The 24,669-nt window shown below is 40.2% G+C and overlaps 1 protein-coding gene across 1 annotated transcript in view; it reads left to right on the top strand.

Annotated features, from left to right (window-relative positions):
- The first annotated feature begins 1,664 nt into the window (after positions 1-1,664).
- The window catches only part of LOC132821456 (ski-like protein), a 70,550-nt gene continuing 47,545 nt past the window's right edge, over positions 1,665-24,669 (top strand). The window contains exon 1 of the mRNA XM_060834043.1: positions 1,665-4,126. Coding sequence (XP_060690026.1) covers positions 3,008-4,126 — 1,119 coding nt within the window. The 5' untranslated portion in view covers positions 1,665-3,007. The remainder of the gene's footprint in view (positions 4,127-24,669) is intronic.

Here is a 24,669-nt window from a genome sequence, read left to right as displayed (position 1 = left end):
ACGGGCAGTGTATTCCTGAACTATTAAGGGTTATGCAGGTTCAAATCAGGATCCATCTGACACCAAGCTCTCTGTAGTCAGCCAATAAAATGGATGTAGCTTAGCAGATTCTGTTCAGTAGGATTGGAGAAATTGCTGAACCAGTACACAGTATATACCATAATAATAAATATTACAAAAAGAAAAGGTGCAGGAATAAAATCTCAGTCTAGCTGCACTGACCAGAGAAAGATGAAGGCAGAGGTTATCACCTGAAGTTCAACTTATTTCAACATTTTGTTGTTTCTTTCTTCATCCCTTCAGATGGCTTTTATTTGATTGGTTGTGCCTAGTTTATACAGGATATCTGTTTCTTCATCATGTCCATTACCAGCTGGAGCTGGACTATGTGGGCATCCTGAGAAAGGGATCAGAGCTAGTCAGTGTTCCCAAACAAGTATGCATTGGACTGTGCTATCCTCTCTCGCATTTTCAGAAAAAATGGTCACATTAGTCTGTAAGGGGATTTATCTGTGTGCTAAACAAAAGCATGACCCTTTTCTGCAGGTCGTCCCATGGAATTGAGGATACTTTGCCTCAACTTTGTTTCAATGGTTGTTGAGATGGCTGATAAATCCAATGATTTACACACTATTTTTCTTTATTCTTTCATGGGATGTGAACATCAGGGGCAAGGTCAGCTTTTGTTTCCCATCCTTAATTGCCTTTGAACTGAGTGGATTCCAGGTCATTTCAGAGGGAAAGTAGGGTTCAACTGCATTGCTGTGCATCTGGAGTTACATGTAAGCCAGACAATTAAGGACAGCAGGTTTCCTTCCCTTAGCACATTAGTGAACCAGATTTCTTTTTCATCGTAATCAATGATAGTTTCAAGCTCACTGTTACTAATACAGTACTACCTTTCAATTCCAGACTTTGTGAAGTGAATTAACATTCTGCCTGCTGCTGTTAAAATCCTTGTCCCAAAAGAGAACCTTCCTTTTGATTACTAGTCCAATGATGGTAGAAATACATTACCACCTACCCCAAAACCTCTTTCACTTGTGGAGCACGTAAGTGCTTCAGTGAGTTGCTGTGTGGATGGTTTTATAATGATGTGACTTAACCTACATCCCCAGATCAGCACTGACATTATCTTATAATAGTGACTGTCCACTGGAACTATCTAGTTTAACTTTGGTGGATTCACTGCCACCCATCTTTTTTGGTGCATTGGTCTCAGTTTTTAAAAAAACAAATGGGAAGGATGACCATAGAAGGTTTTCTGCAGAAGGAAAGTCTAGCCTTGATTGAAGATTACTTAATAAAGTTACATTACATCTGAGGTGCACTGGAGGCGGTCGTGGTAATGCCACTGGACCAGTAATCTATCTGAATGAATTTTTTAAAAAGTGTATTTGATTGATTGTGAAGGTTCTTTGGGATTTTCAGGGTTGGCGTGCCAACGCAGGGTAACTTCTTGGCAGTCACGGTGTCCCTTTAAGGGCGGTGTGGTCAGGTGACCGGGCGTCCGCACTGGGTCGGAGAGTGTGAGTCAGCGCTCCGTCTCGCCGGCCGCGTGACGTCGGCGTTTCCTGAGTGGGCGGCGGTGACGTCGGCGCTTTCTGTGCGGCGGTGACGTCACCGGCATAGGTGGTCCGCGGCGGAGGGAGGGAGACAGACAGTCAGACGGGGGAACGACAGTCTGTCTGTCTTCGGCAAACAGCTGGCTCCCGGGGGAAGGCGAGGATTGTCAAAAGAAGTCTTGAGGAGCACGAACTGCGAGTAAGAAAAGCGGGAGAATTGTGCGGGCGAGGGAAGAGGAGGAAGGAAGGAAGGCCGGCCGCTGGGAAGAGGAGGAGGGGGCTCGAGGGTTTGACAGGTCCCCGGGACAACGAGAAGGCCGCCCCCCCACCCCCCCAGTCCCCCACCCCCACCCCCACCCCGGGCCTGTCAGCCAGCACCAATCCATCCGACACTGGGACTGTACAATCATTGACATATAGTGGTTATATAATTATTATATATACAATTCAGAGAGATACATGTGAGGGGATATAAAATTGGAAGCGGTCTGGAACTGTCAGTCCTCAGTCGACAGGAACTCCCCACCTCCTTTCCCCCGACCCCTCCTTTCTCACCCCCGCCCCCACACCCACTTCTTCATTTACATTTCCAACCTGCTTGTGGATTAGAGGAGCCGCCGTCGATCTCAAGAAACAGGCTGTTTCCCCCCCCCCCCCCAATCCCTGGGGGAGGCAAGATTTCAGTCGGCAGGCCCTCCCTGCACATCGCTGCAAAGGAGCGAGACGGAGGGACAGAGAGAGAGAGAGCGAGAATCGTCGTTTCATCGAAGAGAGGGCAGCGGCGCCTGCTTTCCACCCCCCCCCCCCCCCTGTTCACTCTACCAAAGTAAGGAGCTCAATATCAGCCTTCAGTCAGTCGCACCAGGCGTGCTTTGGATCGACAATGTGTTAAAATTCAGTCGCGAGAAAGAAAGGAAGAGGAAATTTAAATTAGGGCGACAGAAGTACGGACGATTTGCCGTGCCTTTGGCACATCCCACGTGAAATAGTGATTTGGATCCAAGTCCCTTTCTGGTTAGAAGGTGTATTTCCTCCCATCTGGCGAATGATCAAATCAGTGCTGAGAAATTTCAAACGAGGAGAAGGTTGGTTCGCCACCTGCTGAGCAGATCGTGTTTGTGTGTGTGTGTGGTTTTCGTTTCTCGTCTGAATATTGGCAGCGGAATCAGACTGCACAACCCGGCACTGTGTTGATGGAATTGATTTGATAGAGGAGTGCAAATGTGGAATCAACCGAAACTCGTATTGTGCCTTAAGTAGCTTGATCATACAGAGACTTGAGACATTTTGTTCGCGACATTCTAACCTTTATCAATGATATGTGACCAGAATGTGTTGAAATGCATGAAGACCATCGTGTTCTGATTTTGTAGGCGACAGTCATTTAACCTAAAATTGTGGCATATATATTGGAAAAAAATCATCTGGCAGTTTTCCCAGTAATGATGACAAGTGCACAAGCAGCTATGAGAGTGATGGATGGAGTTAACTTGGGTGAGGTAATCGTAAAAAAGGAGCCAATATATGATGGAGTGGGAGAACGAAGCAATGCGGAAAAGGAGTTTGATGGTAGTATTACAAACATGCTCAAAACACCAGGAGTAAAGCAGGAAAGTGGACAGGGCCTTGGAGTGGAGGAGACAGCACACACAGACATGAGTGTGTCCAAAGCTTGCCTGTTGTCAGGAGTTCGTCCATTGGATCTTAACCCTGCTCTCAAACACACGTTGGCACAGTTTCACTTGAGCAGTCAGAGTTCTCTGGGTGGGCCAGCAGCATTTTCGGCACGTTGTACTCAAGAATGTATGTCACCAGGAGGGCTTGTGCCCATGACATCACCCCCAGTGCTGCCAGGACCACTGCTTATACCCTCTGACAGTTCAACTGAGCTCACGCATACTTTACTGGAGGGAGAAACTATCTCATGCTTCATGGTTGGTGGGGAGAAGAGACTATGTTTACCACAGGTCCTGAATTCAGTGCTGAGAGATTTCTCTCTTCAACAGATCAACACTGTCTGTGATGAGCTGTATATTTATTGCTCAAGATGTACTGCAGAACAGCTGCAAATTCTCAAGGTCCTAGGCATCTTGCCTTTCAATGCTCCCTCTTGTGGACTTATAACCCAGACTGATGCTCAGAGGTTATGTAATGCCTTGGTTCATCCAGGCATACTGCCTCCAGATGCCAACAAACTCCCTGGCAAAACATGCCTTGCCCAGCTACAGAACACTGGTTGCAGTTTTGAAGTGGAACATTGGTGTCTTGGGAAATGCCAAGGTCTGTTTGTGCCACAGTTGTACAGCCACCCCGATGCTACCTGCATTCAGTGTCTGGACTGCCACATGATGTTTTCTCCCCAGAAATTTGTCCTGCATTCACACAGGTCTCCAGACAAGAGAACCTGCCACTGGGGCTTTGATTCAGCTAAATGGCGCTGCTATGTGCAGTTGAGCCGTAAATATGCAGAAACATCTGAAGAAAAGATCTTACAGCAATGTTTGGAAGAAATGAAAGAGCGATTCAACCTCAATAACCAGCAGAAAAGAATGCTTCCAAAGGTAAATTTCATATTTCACTAGAAGGATAGCTTTGCTAAAGATATATGTTACTATGCACAAATATTTCCTGGTCAATATTTTTCTCTCAATTAACCTCAGTGAAACAAATTGGCATGAATTTAATTCTTGTATGTAGTAGGTACGCTGCATTTTAATACTGAATACTACATTGGTTGTAGAGCACTTTGAGATCTAAATAGTGTGAGGTAGTCAATTGGAGACCTTTTATCCAAGATGTCATAAATCTGTGTTTTGTGTGAGCTGAGTGGTGCATTAACTTCAACATAGTGATTTTCATGTCTGAGAAATTATTCAAATTCAGCCAGACTGATAGGACAAAAAAAAAGTCTTCTCTATCTACTGCCTAAATGGTCCCAGGTGGGGGAAAAAGCTTGCAAAGTATCTCTCCAATTCCAGGTGAGCACAATGAGCCTTTAGTACAAAACTGCCTGTAACTTGGCACTGATTGACAGTCTTCCTTAGATCACAGCTTCTGGTTTAGGAAATAGAATACAAAATATCACTCTGTAATTGTTAATACCCTGGTGTCTTTGTACACCCTATTATGTATAAGTTCCAATGTGATATAAAAGCTTGCTGATGCTGGGAATCTGAAACAAAAGCAGTGTCGGAAATACTCAGTGGGTGGTAGCATCTAAAGGGAGAGCAGTGTTTTGGGTTGATTTTTTCATTAGAAATGAGAAATGTCAGGTTTAAAGATTTTATTTTTAAGAGTTAAACAGAAATAATTTAAGCAAGTACAGAGGCAGGGAAGAAGAGAGTGGAGGGAGGAACAAAAAAGGAAAGTCTTTGGGGTAAATGTCATGAATGATTAAATGTCTAGTGTGAGGAAGTGGCGAGTGATAATTGGATAAATAGAAAAAAATGAAAAATGGGTGCAGAGGAAGTGTAAATGGGAAAAGAAGAATCATCAGCTGCTATCTGGAAAAAGTGAGTGCAGTGGTTGTCATTCATATTTTTCCCTGACAAGTTGTCAACCACTCTCATTAATATCCTGAATTTAATAAAATAAAAATGTGTTAAATAAAAATTTTGTGCTTTTTGGATTAAATTTTTTTTTCCTCACTAGAATAAGTATACAATACGTATGCAAGCTGTGTACAAGGATTTAAAACAAACACTCATGGGACATGGGTCTCACTGGCTGGGCTGGTAATTATTGTCCATTTCAAGTTGCTTTTGAGAAGGTGGTGATGAGCTTCCTTGTTGAACCTCTGCAGTCCATGTATTGTAGGTGGACCTACATTAGGGTGGGAATGCTTGAATTTGACTCAATGACATTAAAAGTCAGAAGTCAAAAAAAGTTCCTTCTGCCTGGATTTGCAAAAACTGAATATAGGGTTCCAAGAATTCTTCATTCTGTTTGTTTTTGTATTTGTTTGTTTACTTCCATATTATTCCAAAAGATTTACTAAGATATTGCCAGGACTGGAGGGTTTGACTTACGTAAAGAGGCTGGATAGGCTGGGACTTTTTTCACTGGAGCGGACCAAGTTGAGGGGTGACCTTAGAGATTTATAAAATCATGAGCATAGGTAAGGGCTTTTACCTAGCGTAGGGGAGTTCAAAACTAGAGGGCATATTTTTAAGGTGAGAGGAGACTTTTTCACACACAGGGTGGATTGTATGTGATAAACTGCCAGAGGAAATGGTTGATGCAGGTACAGTTACAGCATTTAAAAAAACAATTTGGACAGGTACTTGAATAGGAAAGATTAGAGGGATATAGGCTAAATGCAGGCAAGTGGGACTGGTTTAGTTTGGGAAACTTATTCGACATGGACCATATTTCCATGCTATATGACTCTAAAACTGCAGAAAACGTTGGACTGATGGTGAATAGAGATACCCTGAGGAAATGCTTTTATTAGTAAAGGGCTCTGAATCCAGACAAGCTTTAAAATTATTTTGCATTAGTTTTAACCTTTAAAATTAATTGCATAAAATTTATAAAACAGGCCATTTGGCCTGACTAAACCTTGCTGGTCTTGTACTTCAAATGAACTCTCTCCCATAAGACCATAAGAAATAGGAACAGGAGAAGGCCGTCCAGCTCCTTGAGCTTGCTCCATCATTCAGTAGGATGATGGGTAGTCTAACACTCCTCATGTCCAGTTTCCTATCCTTTCCCCATAACCCTCAATTCCTCCATTGATCAAGAATCTATATATCTCAGCCTTAAAAATACACAAGGCCATTGGAACTCCTTGCCACAGACAGCTGTGTGGGCAAAGACTCCGCCTTCTGAGAAGAAATTCTTCCTCATCTCAGTTTTAAATTGGTGTCCCTTAATTCTGAGACTGTGCCCTCTGGTACTAAATTCTCATGAAGAGAAACGTCCTCTTAGCATTTACCCTGTCAAGCCCCTTAGGAATCCTATATGTTTCATTGAAATCACTTCTTATTCTCCTAGTCTATTTCACCCTAGCAGCAACTCTTTGATTTCTTTTCTCACTTATTTAGTCAATGAGCTTATAACTAAAGTATAGCATCATAAAAGATGCATCAGTGATTGTTTTATCTCCTAGATGCAGCTTCTGTGTAAGCTGATCATGGATCAGTTAGATTTATTGCCTAGCTGATATGTTTTATTTTCTTGAATATGATTGCATTGTGATGAAGTTTGCGCTAAACTAAATTGAAATCTTCCTCATTGTGATCTGCAATAGTGATCCCTAAAACTGTGAAAAGTCTTAAAGTTTGGTGACATTGCTAGCTTTATATAAGTACCTATGCAATAGTATTTTTTTTTCTGCATTTGAGGAACTGCTTGCAGCTAATTGTCATTTGTAAGACTTGATTTAGCACACTACTTGGTAGAATTCACAAACCAACTCCATTCCAGATGTCTTATTTTCCCATTATTGGTTGATCAATTTGATGACTGTTGATCTGAAACTTTCTGGTAATATTTAGAGCAACTGGAACAAAGATTTATAATGTCAGAGAATAGCCCTGTTCATAAGTACCATCATTTTGCTGTAGCTATTTCTGAATTTGCTCTTAATTGCTTGGACTGCCTTGTTGTACTCTGATACAACAACTGAAGGCACGGTCACCAGTGATGGAGTAACTAAAATTAAGTTGTTTCAGTCTCAAACCTGATTAGTTCTGATGGTTATTGTAGGCTGTAGGGCTAGAGGAGATGTTGAACATAGGGTGGAGTGAGGCTATGAGTGAATTTGAAAACAAGGATGAGAATTTTGAAGTTGAAAATTTCCAAGGAGCTGTTGGAGGTCAGCAAATGGTAATAGGTGAACAGAACTAAATTTAGTTATTCTCTAGGCAAGTTCATTAAATTTTAAGAGGCATTTGGATGGGTATTTGAATAGGAAGGGTTTGGAGGGATATGGGCCGGACGCTGGCAGGTGGGACTAGATTGGGTTGGGATATCTGGTCAGTATGGACAGGTTGGACCGAAGGGTCTGTTTCCGTGCTGTACATCTCTATGACTATAAAACTTCCTCTGCATTAAGAAATGGTAGCAGTTTTTGGATGACCTCGAGATTACATGAAGTAGAATGTTGGAGACCAGCTCAGAGTGCTTTCAATCAGACAATATGAGAGGAAACAAACATATGCATAAGGGTTCAAAGTTTGGGAGAAGATTTGTAGCTCGGGTGCTAATTGTTGTGGTTCTGTTTGCCGAGCTGGGAGTTTGTGTTGCAAAAGTTTCGTCCCCTGTCTAGGTGACATCCTCAGTGCTTGGGAGCCTCCTGTGAGGCGCTTCTGTGATGTTTCCTCCGGCATCTACCCCAACACACAGAAACGAAGTTGCATCAGGACACTATTCAAAAGGGCCACAACACACTGCAGCACACCAGAACTGCAAAAAGAGGAAGAAGAACACCTAAACAAGACATCCACCAAAAACAAATACCCACGCAATTTCATCAACAGATGCCTCAGGGAAAGACAACGGAATGAGGACATGCCGCAACCCAAAGGACTAGCCACACTGCCATACATTAGGAGCATTTCTGAACTGACAGCCAGACTGCTGCAACCACTAGGACTCATAACAGCACACAAACCAACAGCCACTCTCAGACAACAACTCACCAGAACGAAGGACCTGATACCCAGCATGAGCAAAACCAATGTAGTGTACAAAATCCCATGCAAGGACTGCACAAAACACTATATAGGACAAACAGGAAGACAGCTAACGACCCGCATCCATGAACACTAACTAGCCACGAAACGACACGACCAGCTATCCTTAGTAGCTACACACGCAGATGACAAGCAACATGAATTCGACTGGGACAACACTACTATTATAGGGCAAGCCAAACAGAGAACAGCTAGGGAATTCCTAGAGGCATGGCACTCATCCACAGATTGTATCAACAACACATTGACCTGGACCCAATATGCCGGCCACTGCAGCGGACAGCAAGAACTGACAACCGGAAGCGGCAGAGACAAGCCGCTATAAATGCCGGAGGAAACATCACAGGAGACTCCCAAGCACTGAGGATGTCACCTAGACAGGGGACGAAACGTTTGCAACACAAACTCCCAGCTCGGTGAACAGAACCACAACAATATGCATAAGGGTTTTTGCAACAGAAGAGTTGACAATGAAGAAGTTTGGCAATATTATGGAGGTCTAATAGGTGATCTTGGTGATGCTATAATATGTGGTCAGACCTCATCTCTGGGTCAGATTTGAAAGCAAGATAAAGTCTTTGTTTCCAGCGAGTGCGATGGAATTTGCAGTTAGGGTACAGGATTGGGGCTAAATGGGTGGTCTCTGTTACTCTTAGTATAGGATTTATGGTACCACTGGATATGGTGGAACGTAATTCAGTGTATGAATATTTGTGTAGCAGCATTATAGTAGATATTCATAATAACATTATGGTGGCTGAAGCTAGAACAAGAGGGCATAGCCTCAAAATTAAGATTTAGGACTGAATTAAGGAAGAACTTCTTTACACAAAGGGTTGTGAATCTGGAATTCCCTGCTCAGCGAAGTAGTTGAGGCTTCCTCATTGCATGTTTTTAAAGTTAAGATAAATAATTTCTTTACTGTTCAAAAAATTAAGGGTTATAGTGACAAGGTATGTAAATGGAGCTGGGGACTAGTTTAGATTGGGAAACTTATTTGGCATGGACCATATTTGCATGCATTTGACTCTATAATACTCTGTTGGACTGATGGACAGAAATACCCTGAGGAAGTGGCCGCAAAAAGATCAGCCATGATCTTATTGAAATGGAGAGCGTGCTTGAAGGGCCAGATGGCCTCCTACTCCTGATTTTTATGTTCTTAATATATTAGAAAATTATATAGCAGCTATTTATAATGTAATCACTACTGGTGAAAATGTTAAATGTACAGTTTTAAATTGTTATTTTCAAATTAAATCCTAAAATGAAGTTATAAAATTGTACTGATACAGGCCGAGTTTTAATATCTTAATGGAAATATTTCGGTTGTTAAGCTCTGTAATTAACCATGTGACTAAGAAATAGTTGATTAGTTTCTGCCAACTTGTGTGATGAAATTTGTTTTAGATAACCTGCTTTTGATTAATCTCCTTATTATGTAAGAGGTACATTGTTTTTGGAAAGAAGGGGACTTCAAAGGTGATCTTCACTTTGTGATTTTGTGGTCAGCTTTCCCAAAGATAAGTTTGGCCAGAGATAAATGAGAGAATGCCTTTGCTTCTGAAATGAAGGGAATGTTTTAATTTTAGATTGTGGTAACTGGTTCCATATACCTCTGAACTGGAGTAATGCTGACAGCATTATGCATGTAATGCTGCATTTGCTGTGTTACATTGAAGTTCGATGCCTATGAAAGCCTGAATATGTGAACTGTTTTCAAAACCACTGCTGAAGCTGATATTTCTAACATGTTTGTATCACTTCGTGTTGATGTTCTAGTTAATATAGAACGTTATAATAATATGAGAAGATTGATGAGGGAATATCTATACTCCTTTATTGTACTACTAAAATTACAGAATTTTAAAAAAAACTGGTTTTACATATGTTGCTATTTGAAAAGTGGAAAATGTTTTGGTCATTAGTGACCTCTACCTTATAGGTCAGGCCTGCCAACTGAAGGCACACTGCTGACTCAAGCCTTTATGTTTGGGTTCTGTTCTGAATTAGACTGTCTGTTTGTCAAGCCAAACCTATGACGACCAGCTGGTACAATCTGTGAGCAGTAGTCAGGAGGGCCCATTTTTACCAAGATTTCCCAATTGTTGCTGCACATTCTGTAAGTGCAGCATTCTAGATGCATTGCAGTCCTTTTGGTACATTGTTTCAGTATGTTGATATACTGACAATATTGAAATGGGATACTTTTTACCCATGCATTGCAACATGCAGACATTATGTTGGGCACTTTGGATGTGGACAGTGTGTGCCCACTCTGAATAGTTGAATTAATTTTCCAGCTCCTTACACTGAGGTTTCGCTAAGAATAGTTTATATGGGCTATTGTCCTGTCACCTGATAAAGCAAAGAGGTGCAAGTTTTAAGGTGAGGAATAATTGGTTTAGAGGAGATCTGAGGAAAAGGTTGTCACCCAGAGGGTGGTAGACATATGGGCTGAGCTGTCTGAGAGAGTGTTAGAGGCAGAATCTCTCACAGCATTCAAGAAGCATTTGGCTGGGCACTTAAAATGCAAAGGCATTGTGGACAATGGACCAAGTTTATATGGTTTTCTTTTAAAAATAGTTTCTGTAGAATTAGCAATTTCCAATTGTTTTGTGAACTGCAGCCTTGGATAGGGAAATGGGAGCAGAGATTTGGGGTAACTGGACAGGCACTGTGCCTGCTAGTGGTACGATCACTTGGTGTAAAGCACAATTACAATTTTGACCAGCAGAGTTGTGGTTGGCCTTTATGAACAAATCTGTTTCAGACATGTCAGCACTCTCACCTCTGAGTCAGAAGGTTGTGGTTCTCCAAAGATATGAGCGTAGATGTCATGTCTCTCACTCCAGTGCGGTGATTAGGGAGTATTGCACAGTTGGAGGCATTGACCTTTAGATGAAACGTTACACCATAACCCTGCCTGTTCTTTTGGGAAATGTAAACTACCCCATGGTATTATTTTGAAGAAAAGTAGGAGATTGAAGTTCTTGAGAATTATTGTGGATTAATTATCTGTCAATCAAAAACACAGATCGATGTGGTCATTATCAGACTGATGTGGAAGTTTGCTCTGGGCAAATTGGACGCTGTATTTCCCACATTACAACAGTGAATGACTGCATTGCGAAGGCTATTTGTGAAGTGCTTTTGAGACCTCTGGTGGTTGTAAAAGGTACTATATAAATGCAAGCGTCTCTTTAGATGATTGCCGATGATAAGTTTTATGAAAATACATCCATTCTCTTGCTTGAGCATTGCTGGCCTAGTGGTATTAATGAACTGTTGAATTTTGCATGGGACTAGGTGATGATTAAACCATATCAATTAGTTTTGAGCTTCATTTTAAGAGATAATGTGCATTGACATGGCACTTTTCAAAAATTTTTGTGGGTGCTTTTGCAGTTCTGGCTGAAAGTACCGTAATTCTCTATGTTTGATAGTGCTGTTAGTATGTCGGAATGTTCTTGTGGTTGATGGTATAAAGGAACAGGAAGTGCAAGTGTCAATAAGTAATCTCTGTGGACCTGATGTGTATCCAGTGGTTAGGGCTGTGGCAACCACAGTTTTTTTTTCTTTTACGTGGAACTAAGTGAGTCATTACTGTCCCCTCCCACTTCTACCTGAAACCTGTCCTCTCCACCCCATCCGTATAGGTCCTGCTGACATCACTGGCATTTCCAGTTGATAAAAGGAGATTGTGTCATGTAGTTTGTCTCCCCTCCTCACTATGGCACTTTGTATCTGGAGCAGTACTAGATTATTGAAAGATGAGTAGTGATGTGAAAGATGAGCAATACAACCCAATTTATTGTGTCATTCACTCACACAGCAACCTTTCCTTGCGTTTGCTCTTTCAATTAAAATTTCTTAAATAATTAGCAAATGAATTATTGAAATTTAGTTTTATTTGTTTAACATATATTGGTGTTCAATTTACTCCCATTTCTAGTATATTTTGTTCATATAGTATCAATGATTTTCTTGAAATCCAATTTTTTCAATATTGTGCCATGATTGTTGTAGCCACTTTTGCATGTCCGCAGTATTTTTTTAAAGTCATTTGTGATGATGATACAAAGTACATACGACTGAGCTAAGATTTAATCCAGAAATCTTGTGCAGAAACCGTACTTGATTTATTTCTCTCCCCACATTTTTTGCCAGAGCTACCAATGTTTTCAAGTGTATTTGTTCTCATTTCATTAATGTCATACTGCATTGGCAGTATTTTGCTTTCATTAAAATTTAACTCCATCTCCCTTTGCCCATTTATTAAGCTATCAACTGTCAGTAAATATTCTGGAGATGTCCACTTTAATTTCCAAAAAAAAGAAATTTTAAGGGGAAATTCTAATCATGTTAATATTGTTCCAGGAGGTCTAGTTTAAACTTATAGCAGATTCATTGCTTCTGATTAAGTATCCCAAGTCCTCCAAGAGTTGAGCATGAAGATCAAGGCCACTAATAACTGAGGGAGTGTTGTACTATTGAGGTACCCACTTTCGTAAGTGACACTAAGCTGAGGCCATGTCTCAGGTGGATGTAAAAAAATCCCATGGCATGATTTTGAAGAAGACTACACTCCAGCATGTCAGGGCCTTCAATTTGAAAATAAAGCAGATTATTCAGATGTACATTGGTGCTAGTAGAAGCTTGCTGTGTGCCTGTGTGTGATGAGTCGCCTATATTACTAGATTCCTGACACGTCAAAAAGTAAGTCATTGGCTATAAACTGCTTTGGTACATCAGGGGTCATGAAAATCCATTTGAGGGCAAAACCTACTCTTTTTTTTTACATGCGCTCAGTAAGTAGTGTATAACTGGAAAATTATAGGAACTTTGTCTCATCAGCCTGTTTTTCTTTAATGTGGTTATGGTTGATCTGTGATCTAAATCCATTTATGTGCCTTTGTCCTTACCACACAATTGTTAAGACGCAGAAGAAAGCCATTTAATTCATTATGTCTGCCCATTTTTTTCAAAAGGCCACCATGACCTAGTGCCAATCATCTGCTTTTCTCTCCATACACACTATTTCTATCCAAATTATCATCCAATGCCCTCTTAAATGCCTCACTTGAATTTGCCTCCACCACATTTCCAGGCAGTGCATTCCAAACCCTAATAGTTGCTGTGTGAAAACCTTCTACAAGGGGAAACATCTTCTCTATCAAGTCCGCTCATGATTTTGAAATGTCGTTTCCTCTCAGCCTCCTTTTCTCCAAGGAGTACTGTACCCCTTTTGGTTTACAATGATCTGTCAATCTCCGATTTGAAATGAACATTTATTTCACTATCAATTGCTGTTTGTGCAAAAGCGTTTCAAATTTCTATCATCCCTTGTGTGGGGAAATGTTTCATACTGTCTTTGAGTGCTGGTTTGATCTTTTGTAAAGCAATAAGAAATTGCCACAACTGGGCATACTTTCAGTTGACTTCCATGATCTGTTTAATTGTTGTCTTGTTCATTTTCCAAGTGTGACGTTTGATTAAAAACAGTTTAGGATGTTAGTCTTCCAGACACCAGGGTATCGATTTCCACATTCCCCTTCTCTTTCAAGATGATGTCTGTTATTCATGTTCCATTCACTTATTTTGATATGTGATATCGTTCCAAAATAGTGAATCATAACACTAATGTTTGAAAAGGAAGTTATTAATAGGCAATGTGCTGCTACTGAAAGTTATGAGCTTAATTTTTTTTCTTGCAGGGTATATCTATATATGTACTTTACAGCAACAGTTATGGTATGTTAAAGATTGAGGAAACTGTCTCTAATTAGAGCAACTCTGCTGAGATGTGCAAAATCACTGTTGAACATGGAACGACTCAGAACTAATTTGCCCATAAGGATTAGTACTGCAAAGGGCTGGCTGACCAGTTGTGGTGCCGAAGGCTTAGTTCATCTTCGATAAAGTTGAAAACAAATTGTTTGTCAAAATTCCAAATTCTTTATTTTAAATCTAGTTGTGTCATTAGAAGTTGTATGCAGTTTCCATGGAATTGGTTAATAAAATAACCATATATTTCATACATTTGAAATGGAATTGCAATCAGGATCAACAAACAAAGTTGCATTTAAAGACATGAACTTAGAAAAGTCTTAAAAGGACATAAGGAATTGGAATTATTGTAGAGAGTGGCACCCAGTCAGCAGAAGACATATCCATCAGTTGTAGACAGGATGAAAGAGTCAGGTAAGGAACGTGTGGAAAGCCAAAGCCAAAGGAATGCTGAAGGCTTGGGAATGATATTTTAAGTGCCAGTCATTGATTTTGCCATCTTGCTGTTGTTAGCAGTTTTTTTTGTCTGTATTCTTTCAACTATGTCCTTATCTCAGATGGCAGTGCATTTATTTTTAGGACTGCTGATTATCTTTCCAATACTGACATCGCCAGTGTGCTTTCCAGTCAGCATTGTGCCAGGTTAAGGGCAGTTTTCTGTGAAAGAGTTAATTTTTTCCAATTGAAATAAAAACTTTTATCACTTGTTTTAAAATGAAAACGGGAGCTTTGTGTCAATGGAAGTATTATACCCAAGTTTAGTTGGGCAGGGTTTTGCAAGAGTTTTTGAACACAATCATTGCACTTTTATGATTATTTAAAAGTGGTGGGAAGCATCTTGTGCTGATTATAGTAACAGGTTTGGGATCACTAAAAATGTCCATGTTTGTGGAAATATCTTAATTTGAATGCTCATTTGAGCAAGTGCAGAATTGATGGATTCATATTTGCTTTTCTAAATTTTAAAGAACTTAATGAATGAGAAGCAACCTTATTGAAACATGCAAGGTTGTTTGGGGAGTTGACACTATAGATGCTGAAAGGTTGTCTTCTCCTTGTGGGAGAGTCTAGGACTAGAATGCAAGTGTTAGGTGGCTTATTCAAGACAGAGATGAGAAATTTCTTTTCTAAGGGTAGTGAATCAACAGAGGCTGTAGAGGCTGGATCATTATGACTATTCAAGGCTGAGATAGACAGATTTTAATCATAAGGGAATCAGGATTATGGGGAAAAGGCAGGAAGGTGGAGTTGAAGGATTATCAGCAGTAATCTTATTGAATGACCTACTTCCGCTACATTTTATGGCCTAATGTGGGTTGTAGAGGAAGATGGGAAGAGAAGGACAGTATACAATGAGGTAATTTTTGGATTTGCTGTGAACATAGTATGGTTTCATAAGCTCAACCTTGCACTAAGTCCCATTTTAACAGTTGTAATTTTATCAGCCAGTTGATGCACATTCGTGCTCAGTATTCTGAAATATTGATGCTGGGTAGCATGCAGTGTGCCCCACACTTTGTATAGGCAATAAACCAACCCTTCAGTCCAACTAGTCCAAGCCAAACAAGTTCACAAACTAAACCACACCCACCTGCTAGTGTTTGGCCCATATCTCTCCAAATCATTCCTAGTCATTGATTTATCCAAATGTCTTTCCAATGTTGTAAGGGAACCTGCATCCACTACTACCTCTGGAATTTCATTCCATACACTAATACTCTGTTTGTGTGTCTGTAAAAAAGATTTGCTGCTCACATCCTTTTTAAATCTTTCTCCTCTCACCTTAAAAATATGTCCCCTCATTTTGATGCTGGCAACCATTAGGGAAAACACCTTTGTGATTCACCTTGTGTGTCTGTCATGATTCTACAAACTTATGTTAGGTCACCCTGCCACCTCCTATGCTCTAATGAAAAAGGTCCCATCCTATCCACCCTCTTTATATAACTCAAACCCTCCATTCCCAGCAATATCCAGTTAAATCTTTTTTGAATCTGCACCAGTTTAATAATAACCTTCCTATAATAGGGCAATCGGAACTGCACACAGTATTCCAGATGAAGCCCCACAAATGTACAACCTTAACATGATGTCCCAACTCCTATACTCAAAAGGTCTGAACAATGAAGGCAAGCATGCTAAATGCCTTCTTAACCACCCTGTCTACCAGTGATGTAAATCTCAAAGAATTAGGTAGCTGAATCCCTACATCTCTCTGTTCTACAACACTATGGAGGGCCCTGCTATTAATTGTATAAGTCCTGCTTTTTTGTTTTTACCAAAATGCAATATATCTCAGATTATATGGCATAAATTCACTCGAATGATATTGGTAAGGAAAACCTATTTATGAGGGGAGACTTGAGAACATGGGCTATTCCATTGGAGTAGAAAAGTCTGAACTATAATTGTTTTTTTAAACATTTATTAATATTTAAAAATGTTAAATATTTAGTTAAATCATGAATGTGGCATGTGTGGAGTGTATTTGCTCATGAATTATGCGTTCTTTGTTTGGAATTTGTAACTTTGAAAATGGATTATTTTAAGAAAGATATCATTTGTAAAATTATTTGTGCGAAAGTTTGACTAGAAGATGGATCGTCTCCTTCAACCACACAACCAAACTCTCCAACCATCAGATTTTCGTCTTTTTTCATCAAACTCAGTTTACCTACCAATAGCAGATATTATTTTAGCTGTGCAGATTTTACTCTCCAGAATTCCTCCTGTACCCCTCGTTCCAGCTACTGTGCAGTCTTCTTTAGCCCATCTCTTCTACTGAACTTTTGGACTTCTATCTTACATTTCCTTGTTTGGCTAAATATACACATTAAATAAATGAATCTTTTGTTATGCTGCAACGAAACATATGGAATTTTTTTTTCTCTCTATTACAGGCATTATATAAATGTAAATACTATGTTTTGGCTTTGAGCCCAGAATACAAAAAAACAAGCTAAAGCCATTTGTTATTTTGGAAAATAAGTCACTCAGTAGAGTGCTACAAATAGTTGATACAATAGTTTGTCAAATCAGCTTGTCCGGATTTAATGACACACCTCTATGGCTATCAAGTGGATTTTAAGTCTGGACTTTCTGGCCTACTGGTAGGGATGCTATCACTATGCTGAAAAATCCTCCCTATTTCTGAGCTATCAGTTCAAATCTACACTTAGGATTATCTTGATGTACTATCACAGAGAGCAATTGTCAGAAATCACAGTTGGTCATTGGCATATTTGTTATGGATTGTGTTGTGAATTATTCAGATGTAGTGGCTCTATTTTATAAGCTGATTGCTCAAAGCAAGTACATGTCACAAAGATGTGTAAACTTTTAAAAAAATTATCATGTAGGTACAGTTTTGACACCAAAATATTACAGATGCTGGAAGTCTGAAATAGAATTAATTGCAATAAATACTTGGGTCAGACAGACATCAAATATAGTTAACGTTCATCAGGACTATGAAAAGATAGAGGTGTAGCAAGTTCAGAGACAGGGTAAGGGTAGTGGGGAGGGGAAGGGTGACAAACAGAAAAACTGCTCTCAGAGGCTGTAAGACTGACGATGGATGATGTGAGAGACCAAATAAGGTGTCAATGTAACAAATAAACAATATTTATCAAGAGAAAGAATAAATGGGAATAGATTCATTAACAAGAGCTGCTGTCTTAAAGGGGGACAGAAATGTATTGGGTTCAAAGGGCTGTAAAATGTCAAATTACCTGATAAGGCATTGTTCCTCAAACTGACACTCAGCTTCATTTGAGCATTTTATTCTTGTGGATTTCACTAAAGGCATTCAACAGTGTCAGCGTTTGGGGGCTGTGTAAGATTTTGGGAAAATTGGCTATCCACCAAAGTGCCTCAGTCTTTTCTGCACCTTCAGTGACAACGTACACTGTATAGTTTGATGGCTCCATCTCTGACAGTTTTGGAGTGAAGAATGGAACAAAGCAAGACTGGGTCCTAGCCCCACTCCATTTGTCATGTTTTCCATGTTCTGACCTATGCTTTCCCAGTAGATATAGGACTACATGCACACCAGGGCAGAAGGCAAGCACTGCCATTTATCAAGACTGAAGCAAGCACAAATTGGGAGCAAACTGGATTTTAGCAAAGAAAGATAAAAGGATTGATTAAAAAGGGGGAAAAAATGAGTATGAACGTAAGCTTATGGAGAACATACAAATTGATTGCAAAATCTTCCAGCAATCAGAAGCATGCAACACTACAATGGGGAAACAGATGACAAATCAATTAAATACATAAACAAAAACAGAAATTGCCGGAAAAACTGAGTCTGGCAGTATCGATTTCTCTACCCCACGCACCTATCTCCCTGTGAACAGATATACTCCATGCGCTCCAATCCAATTCTGATTTTGTCATCAAGCCTGCCGACTAGTGTGATGCTGTTGTTGTCTGGGGTACTGCCCTGTACGTTGTGAAGGCTGAGTGCCAGCTCTCGGATGCCGCCTCCTTTTCCCCAATAGACCATGATTCCACCATTGAACACCAGGTAATTGTGTCCACAACAGTCACTAATCTAATTTCATCTGGGGATTCACCTACCACCATCTCCAAGCTTATAGTCCCCTAATTCTGCACCAAGGTGTCTTTTACCCATTCTTTTGCTCAGCAGTATTTCTCTCTCTTTCTCTCTGGGTTGTATCTCAACCTATATGTTACTCCTCACCTCTCCCCCACCCAATCTTCACCATATGTAGTAAGCTTTTTCAAGCTAAAGCCAGTTCTGAAGTAGGGTCGCTGGATCTCTTCTCATAGAGATGTACAGCATGGAAACAGACCCTTCAGTCCAACTCCTCCATGCTGACCAGATATCCTAAATTAATCAAGTCCTATTTGCCAGCACTTGGCCCATTTCCTTCTAAACCCTTGTATTCATGTACCCATCCAGATGCCTTTTAAATATTGTAATTGTACCATAGTGGTGGAGTGCCTTCACCACTTCCTGTGGCAGCTTCCAAACACGTGCCATCCTTTGCGTGAATAAGTTGCTCCTTAGGTCCCTTTTAAACCTTTCCCTTCGCACTGTCAACCTATGTCCTCCCGCAAACCAGGGAAAAGACCTTGTCTATTTACCCTATCCATGCCCCTCATGATTTTACAAGCCTCTGACACTCCAGGGAACACATTCCCAGCATATTCAGCCTCCCCCAAAACTCAAACACTCCAACTCTGGCAACATCCTTGTAAATCTTTTCTGAACCCTTTCAAGTTTGACAACATCTTTCCAATACGAGGGAGACCACAATTGCACACAATATTCCAAAAGTGTCCTAACCAATGTCCTGTACAGCCACAAATACGACTTCCCAACACCTATACTCAATGCTCTGACCATTAAAGGAAAGCATACTAAATGTCTTCTTCACTATCCTATTTACTTGAGACTCCACTTTCAAGGACCTATGAACCTGCACTCCAAGATCTCTTTGTTCAGCAGGACCTTCTCATTAAGTGTAGAAGTCCTGCTAAGATTTGACTTTCCAAAGTGCAGCATCTCACATTTATCTAAATTAAGCTCCATCTGTCGCTCCTCAGCCCATTGACCTATCTGATCAAGATCGCATTGTACTCTGAGGTAACCTTCTTTGTTGTCCATGGCATTTCCAATTTTGGTGTCATCTGCAAACTTAGTAAATGTACCTCCTATGTTCACATTAAAATCACTTCTATAATTTATAGAAATGTAACAAGCTAAACAAAGGGAAGAAATGGTTCATAATATTGAGTCAACACCTTCAAATTAAGTCCAGAAGGCTGTAAAGTGCCTAGTCTGAAGATGAGATGTTCATCCAATGTGTGCTGTTATTCACTGGAATGTTGCAGCATGCCTAAGACAGACATGTGACCATGCGAGTGGGACGCTGTGTTAAAATGACTGGCAGTGGAAAGGGCAAAGTCATGCTTGCGCACAGACCAGAGGTGCTTTGCAAAGTGATTAGCCAGTCTGCATTTGGTTTTTTCATTTACCTGCTATCCTACTCCTGTTCTTGGCTTACATACTGACTGTTTTGCAGTCACTGTCAAAATGGTTGGCTGTGATGCTGGACAGAGTACAGCAAATTTAGTGCTTCAAATGGTAGTTTTGCTGATGATTCTTTCTCTGCTGGTTCTGATATCTCTTGAGCAGGACTATGCTGTTCCATAACAGGACATTTCTGTCAAGGAATCGGCAATGTAGAACTGATTTAAAGGTATGTGGGTTTCTGACCTGGATTTGAATATCTTTGCCAGCATTTCAGGTTGATGACTATTCTAACTAAAGGTCATTTAACTGAATGTCTGGAAATAAGTTCAGATTGTTAAATATAAAGATATTTTCATCATTTTTATAAATGATTTTGATGTGAGCATAAGAGGTATAGTTAGTAAGTTTGCAGATGACACTAAAATGGAGGTATAATGGACAGCGAGATTTCAACGGGATCTGGACCAGATGGGCCAATGGGCTGAGAAGTGGCAGATGGAGTTTAATTCAGATAAATGTGAGGTGCTGCATTTTACAAAGCAGATCTTAGCAGGATTTATATACTTATTGATAAGGCCCTAGGGAGTGTTGCTGAACAAAGAGACCTTGGAGTGCAGGTTCATAGCTCCTTGAAAGCAGAGTCGCATGTAGATAGGATAGTGAAGGAAGTGTTTGGTATGCTTTCCTTTATTGGTCAGAGTATGAGTTCAGGGGTTGGGAGGTCATGTTGCAGCTGTACAGGACATTGGTTAGGCCACTGTTGGAATATTGTGTGCAATTCTGGTCTCCATCCTATCGGCAAGCTGTTGTGAAACTTGAAAGGGTTCAGAAAAGATTTACAAGGATGTTGCCAGGGTTGGAGGATTTGAGCTATAGGGAGAGGTTGGATAGAGTGGGGCTGTTTTTCCTGGAGCGTTGGAGGCTGGGGGGTGGGGAGTGACCTTATAGTGGTTTATAAAATCATGAGGGGCATGGATAAGATAAGTTGACAAAGTCTCTTCCCTGGGGTGGAGGAGTCCAGAACTAGAGGGCATAGATTTAGGATGAGAGGGGAAAGATATAACAGAGACCTAAAGGCCAACATTTTCATGCAGAGGGTGGTACATGTATGGAATGAGCTAACAGGAAGTGGTGGAGGATAGTACAATTGCAACATTTAAAAGGCATCTGGATGGGTATATGAATGGGAAGGGTTTGGAGGGATATGGGCTGGGTGCTGGCAGGTGGGACTGGATTGGTTTGGGATATCTAGTCGGCATGAATGAGTTCGACTGAAGGGTCTGTTTCTGTGCTGTACATCTCTGACTGTATATACCCAGGCAGTTCACAGAAGTATCATCAGAAATTATGTTGACCAGCATGATATTTGATGAACAAAATTTGTTTAATTTCCTGGAGAAAGGAACTGCTGAGTTTAAATAGAAAAAGAGGTTGTGATGGTGATTTTGGGGAAGGGGGTGAGGTGGGCGTTTGGTATTGTAGAGGAAAACAGTGAATACAGAGGCGAGAGAGCAAGACGAGATGACAGGTTGAAATCAGCAAGATCGGTTAATGCAGATTGAGAGGAAGGATATCTTGATGAAAAACCAACAGCTTTCCTATTGATGTTTCAGTGTATGTTACCTTGCAGTTCGGAATGTACATGGACTTTAAATAGCTCCTGGACTTTGATTCTGTTAGCTGATTGTAATGTATTAATAGAACAAGAATTATGTTGTGCCTCTTTGAAATGGCACTTCTTCAAAAAGTATTTGGAAATTAACAAAAAAAAGTGTTAAGAGAATAATCTTTACCAGAAGATCTTGAACTGTTTGTAAAATTAACTGGATTTCTTGACTCTGAGGCTTGCTTTCTGATCCATATATGCCTACTTAAAAAAAAAACACAACTATCCTGTAAAATAGTCTTGCAGCAGTATCCCAGTGCACCCTACACAGATTGGATGCTGCCTGCAGTACATTGTACAATAGCTAATCTTGATTTCACTGGATGTTACGTCACCCTTTTGCATTGCAGCAGTATAATTGTAACTTTCTGTTCCTTCTGCATAGTGGAAAACTGGTCACAGTCATCTATTGAAGCAATATATAGCAGCATAAATGGACCAAATCAAAAAAAAAAACAAAATTGCTCATTTAAATCCAAGCGCATCATTTACTAATTTGTAACTTTTAGTAGCATTTTGCTTCTGGTAAATGACATTATCAATCATTCCAGTTATGTTACTAAAGCCAAGTTAAAAGTGTAATCTGATTACAAATGTTTATTTTAATATTTATTCCTAAATTATTAAATAAGAAACATTGTGTAGTGCCATGCATTTTGATAAGTTATTGCTGCAGATTATTATAAAAGCACATTTGTATTTTGAGAACTGTAGTATTCTGGTTCAAAGGCTAACCCGGTGGCTCAGTGCTTAGCACTGCTGTCTCACAGCGCCAGAGACCCAGGTTCAATTCCCCCCTCTGGCAACTGTCTGTTGGAGTTTGCACATTCTCCCCATGTCTGTGTGGGTTTCCTCCAGGTGCTCCGGTTTCCTCCCACAGACCAAAGATGTTCAGACCAGGTGAGTTGTCCATGCTAAATTGCCCGTAGTGCTAGGTGTATTAGTCAGGGATGAATGTAGGGGAATGAGTCTGGGTGGGTTGCTCTTTGGAGGGTCGGTGTGGACTTGTTGGGCCAAAGGGCCTGTTTCCACACTGTAGGGAATCTAATCTAATCTATGGGTTTATCATTTCTCTAAATGTATTTATTTATAAATCTCTTTCTGTAATGAAGAGCAGCACACATGACTTATTGGTTATGGTAGGATAATTGTTACTGGTTGAAGGTAGACGAAGATGACAAAATTGATCATTGATCGTTGGCCTCTAGCGTGCCAGTTTAGCCTTTAGCCATCTAAGGAAAAGGGTGTTTGAGGACAAGGTTCTGTTCACGATTTACTGGGAAAGAGTAATACCTGTTCTCTTTAGTGCAACAGAAGTGTGGATAAGCTATAACCGGCACTTTAAGGCAATGGAAAAGTACACCAGCAGTTTCTTTGCAAGGTCTGCCAAATTTAATGGCAGGAAAGGCAGTCCAACAGCAGCATCTCCCATGCTCACACCCTAAATCAAAGTCCTGATTACCAACACAGCACAACCAGTATTGAATAATGTGGTTGTAGTTTGACACCAGAATATGGAAGCAACTGCTCTCCTTAGAGCTCCATAGTGATAGGAGGCTCACAGGACAATGGAATCACATCAGGAATATCCATTACCCTAATCCTAATGTCTCTCTCTGAAGAGGTGAAACATATGTCACTTCATTAGAAACACTGGCTTGTGCCTGATTAAAATGGAGAAGATTCCTTGGTAAGACTTCGAACATGCTAAGACTTTTTTGGGAGTTTGCAGGACAACGTTGAGAGATCAGAGGGAGTGAACCAAGCATTTTGAATAAATTATCAAACCAACTCTTTACTGAGGAGTTGTTGCTGAATGAGGAACTGAGAGATCTGGATTAATATCAGAGAATGAATTAAAATCCCACCATAGCAGCTGAGGAATTGAGATTCAGTAATTAAATAATTAAATTTAACAATTAAATAATGAATTGAAAAGCTGAAATATGTCAATTGCCATAAAAGCCCATCTGAATGATGTCTGTCCTTTTGGGGAAGAAAATCTGCTGTTCTATCTTGACTGATCGATATGTGACTTTAGATCCACAGTGGGGCATTTGAAACTTAACTACCCTCCTAAATAATCAAGTCAGCTACTTGGTTGTATTCAAGATGTCAGTTCAGTACTGTCTTTCCAAGGCCAATTAGGAATGGACAATAAGTGCTGACTTTTTGAGTAACACTCTCATCTCTTGGATAAATAGAAAGAACTTTCTGTAAATTTTTTTGATTCGTCTTGAGTCAGAGGTAGAGGAATACAGAAAACCATAAAGTATGCATTTTATTTCATTTAAAAAAAACAGTCTCGGCTATAATTTTGAATGTGATGTTGAAGCATTACTACTTTGAAGGGTGATGATGGGAGCTGAAATCTAGAAGTTGTGTGTTGAAGCACTGATGTGAGTCATTGGAGATTAGTGGGATTCATAATCCAGATCCTTTACTTGAATCTCAATGAAGACTATGTATGAAAGCCAGAGAGGGAGCGATGTAAAGAAGGAACATTGGACAGAGAATCATTTATCAGCCTTAATGTTGTGGGTGTACTTTGTTTTGGATAATTAACTGCAGAACATAACAAATTTAAATGTTCCTGTCACTGGAAGGTTAAAGTGAGGGATGCAATTTAGTTGCATGTATTTGGATGTTGTAGTGAGTTGAGTACTGCAGCACTCTATATTGTGAGGACCTGGTATTGACGCAGTCAGGTCTTGAACCTGTGCGTGTACAACATTTTCAATTAGGTATGGATAATAGTCTAATGAGGTCTTTCGAGTGGTAACAATACTCCACTTGGCTGATGCGTCTAGAATTAATAAATGAACTGGTATTTTGAAATTGTACGGTTTTTTAAACTTTTTTGAAATAATTCAAGAACCTAAGGATTTTTTTTATCATTCAGGAAAGGTATAACTGTAATGTATGCTCATGTGTGCAGGATAAATG

This window comes from Hemiscyllium ocellatum, chromosome 13, assembly GCF_020745735.1.
Source record: "Hemiscyllium ocellatum isolate sHemOce1 chromosome 13, sHemOce1.pat.X.cur, whole genome shotgun sequence".
Lineage (NCBI taxonomy): Eukaryota > Metazoa > Chordata > Chondrichthyes > Orectolobiformes > Hemiscylliidae > Hemiscyllium > Hemiscyllium ocellatum.
The sequence above is the reverse complement of the archived record's forward strand: the minus strand, read 5'-3'. Positions and strand labels throughout refer to the sequence as shown.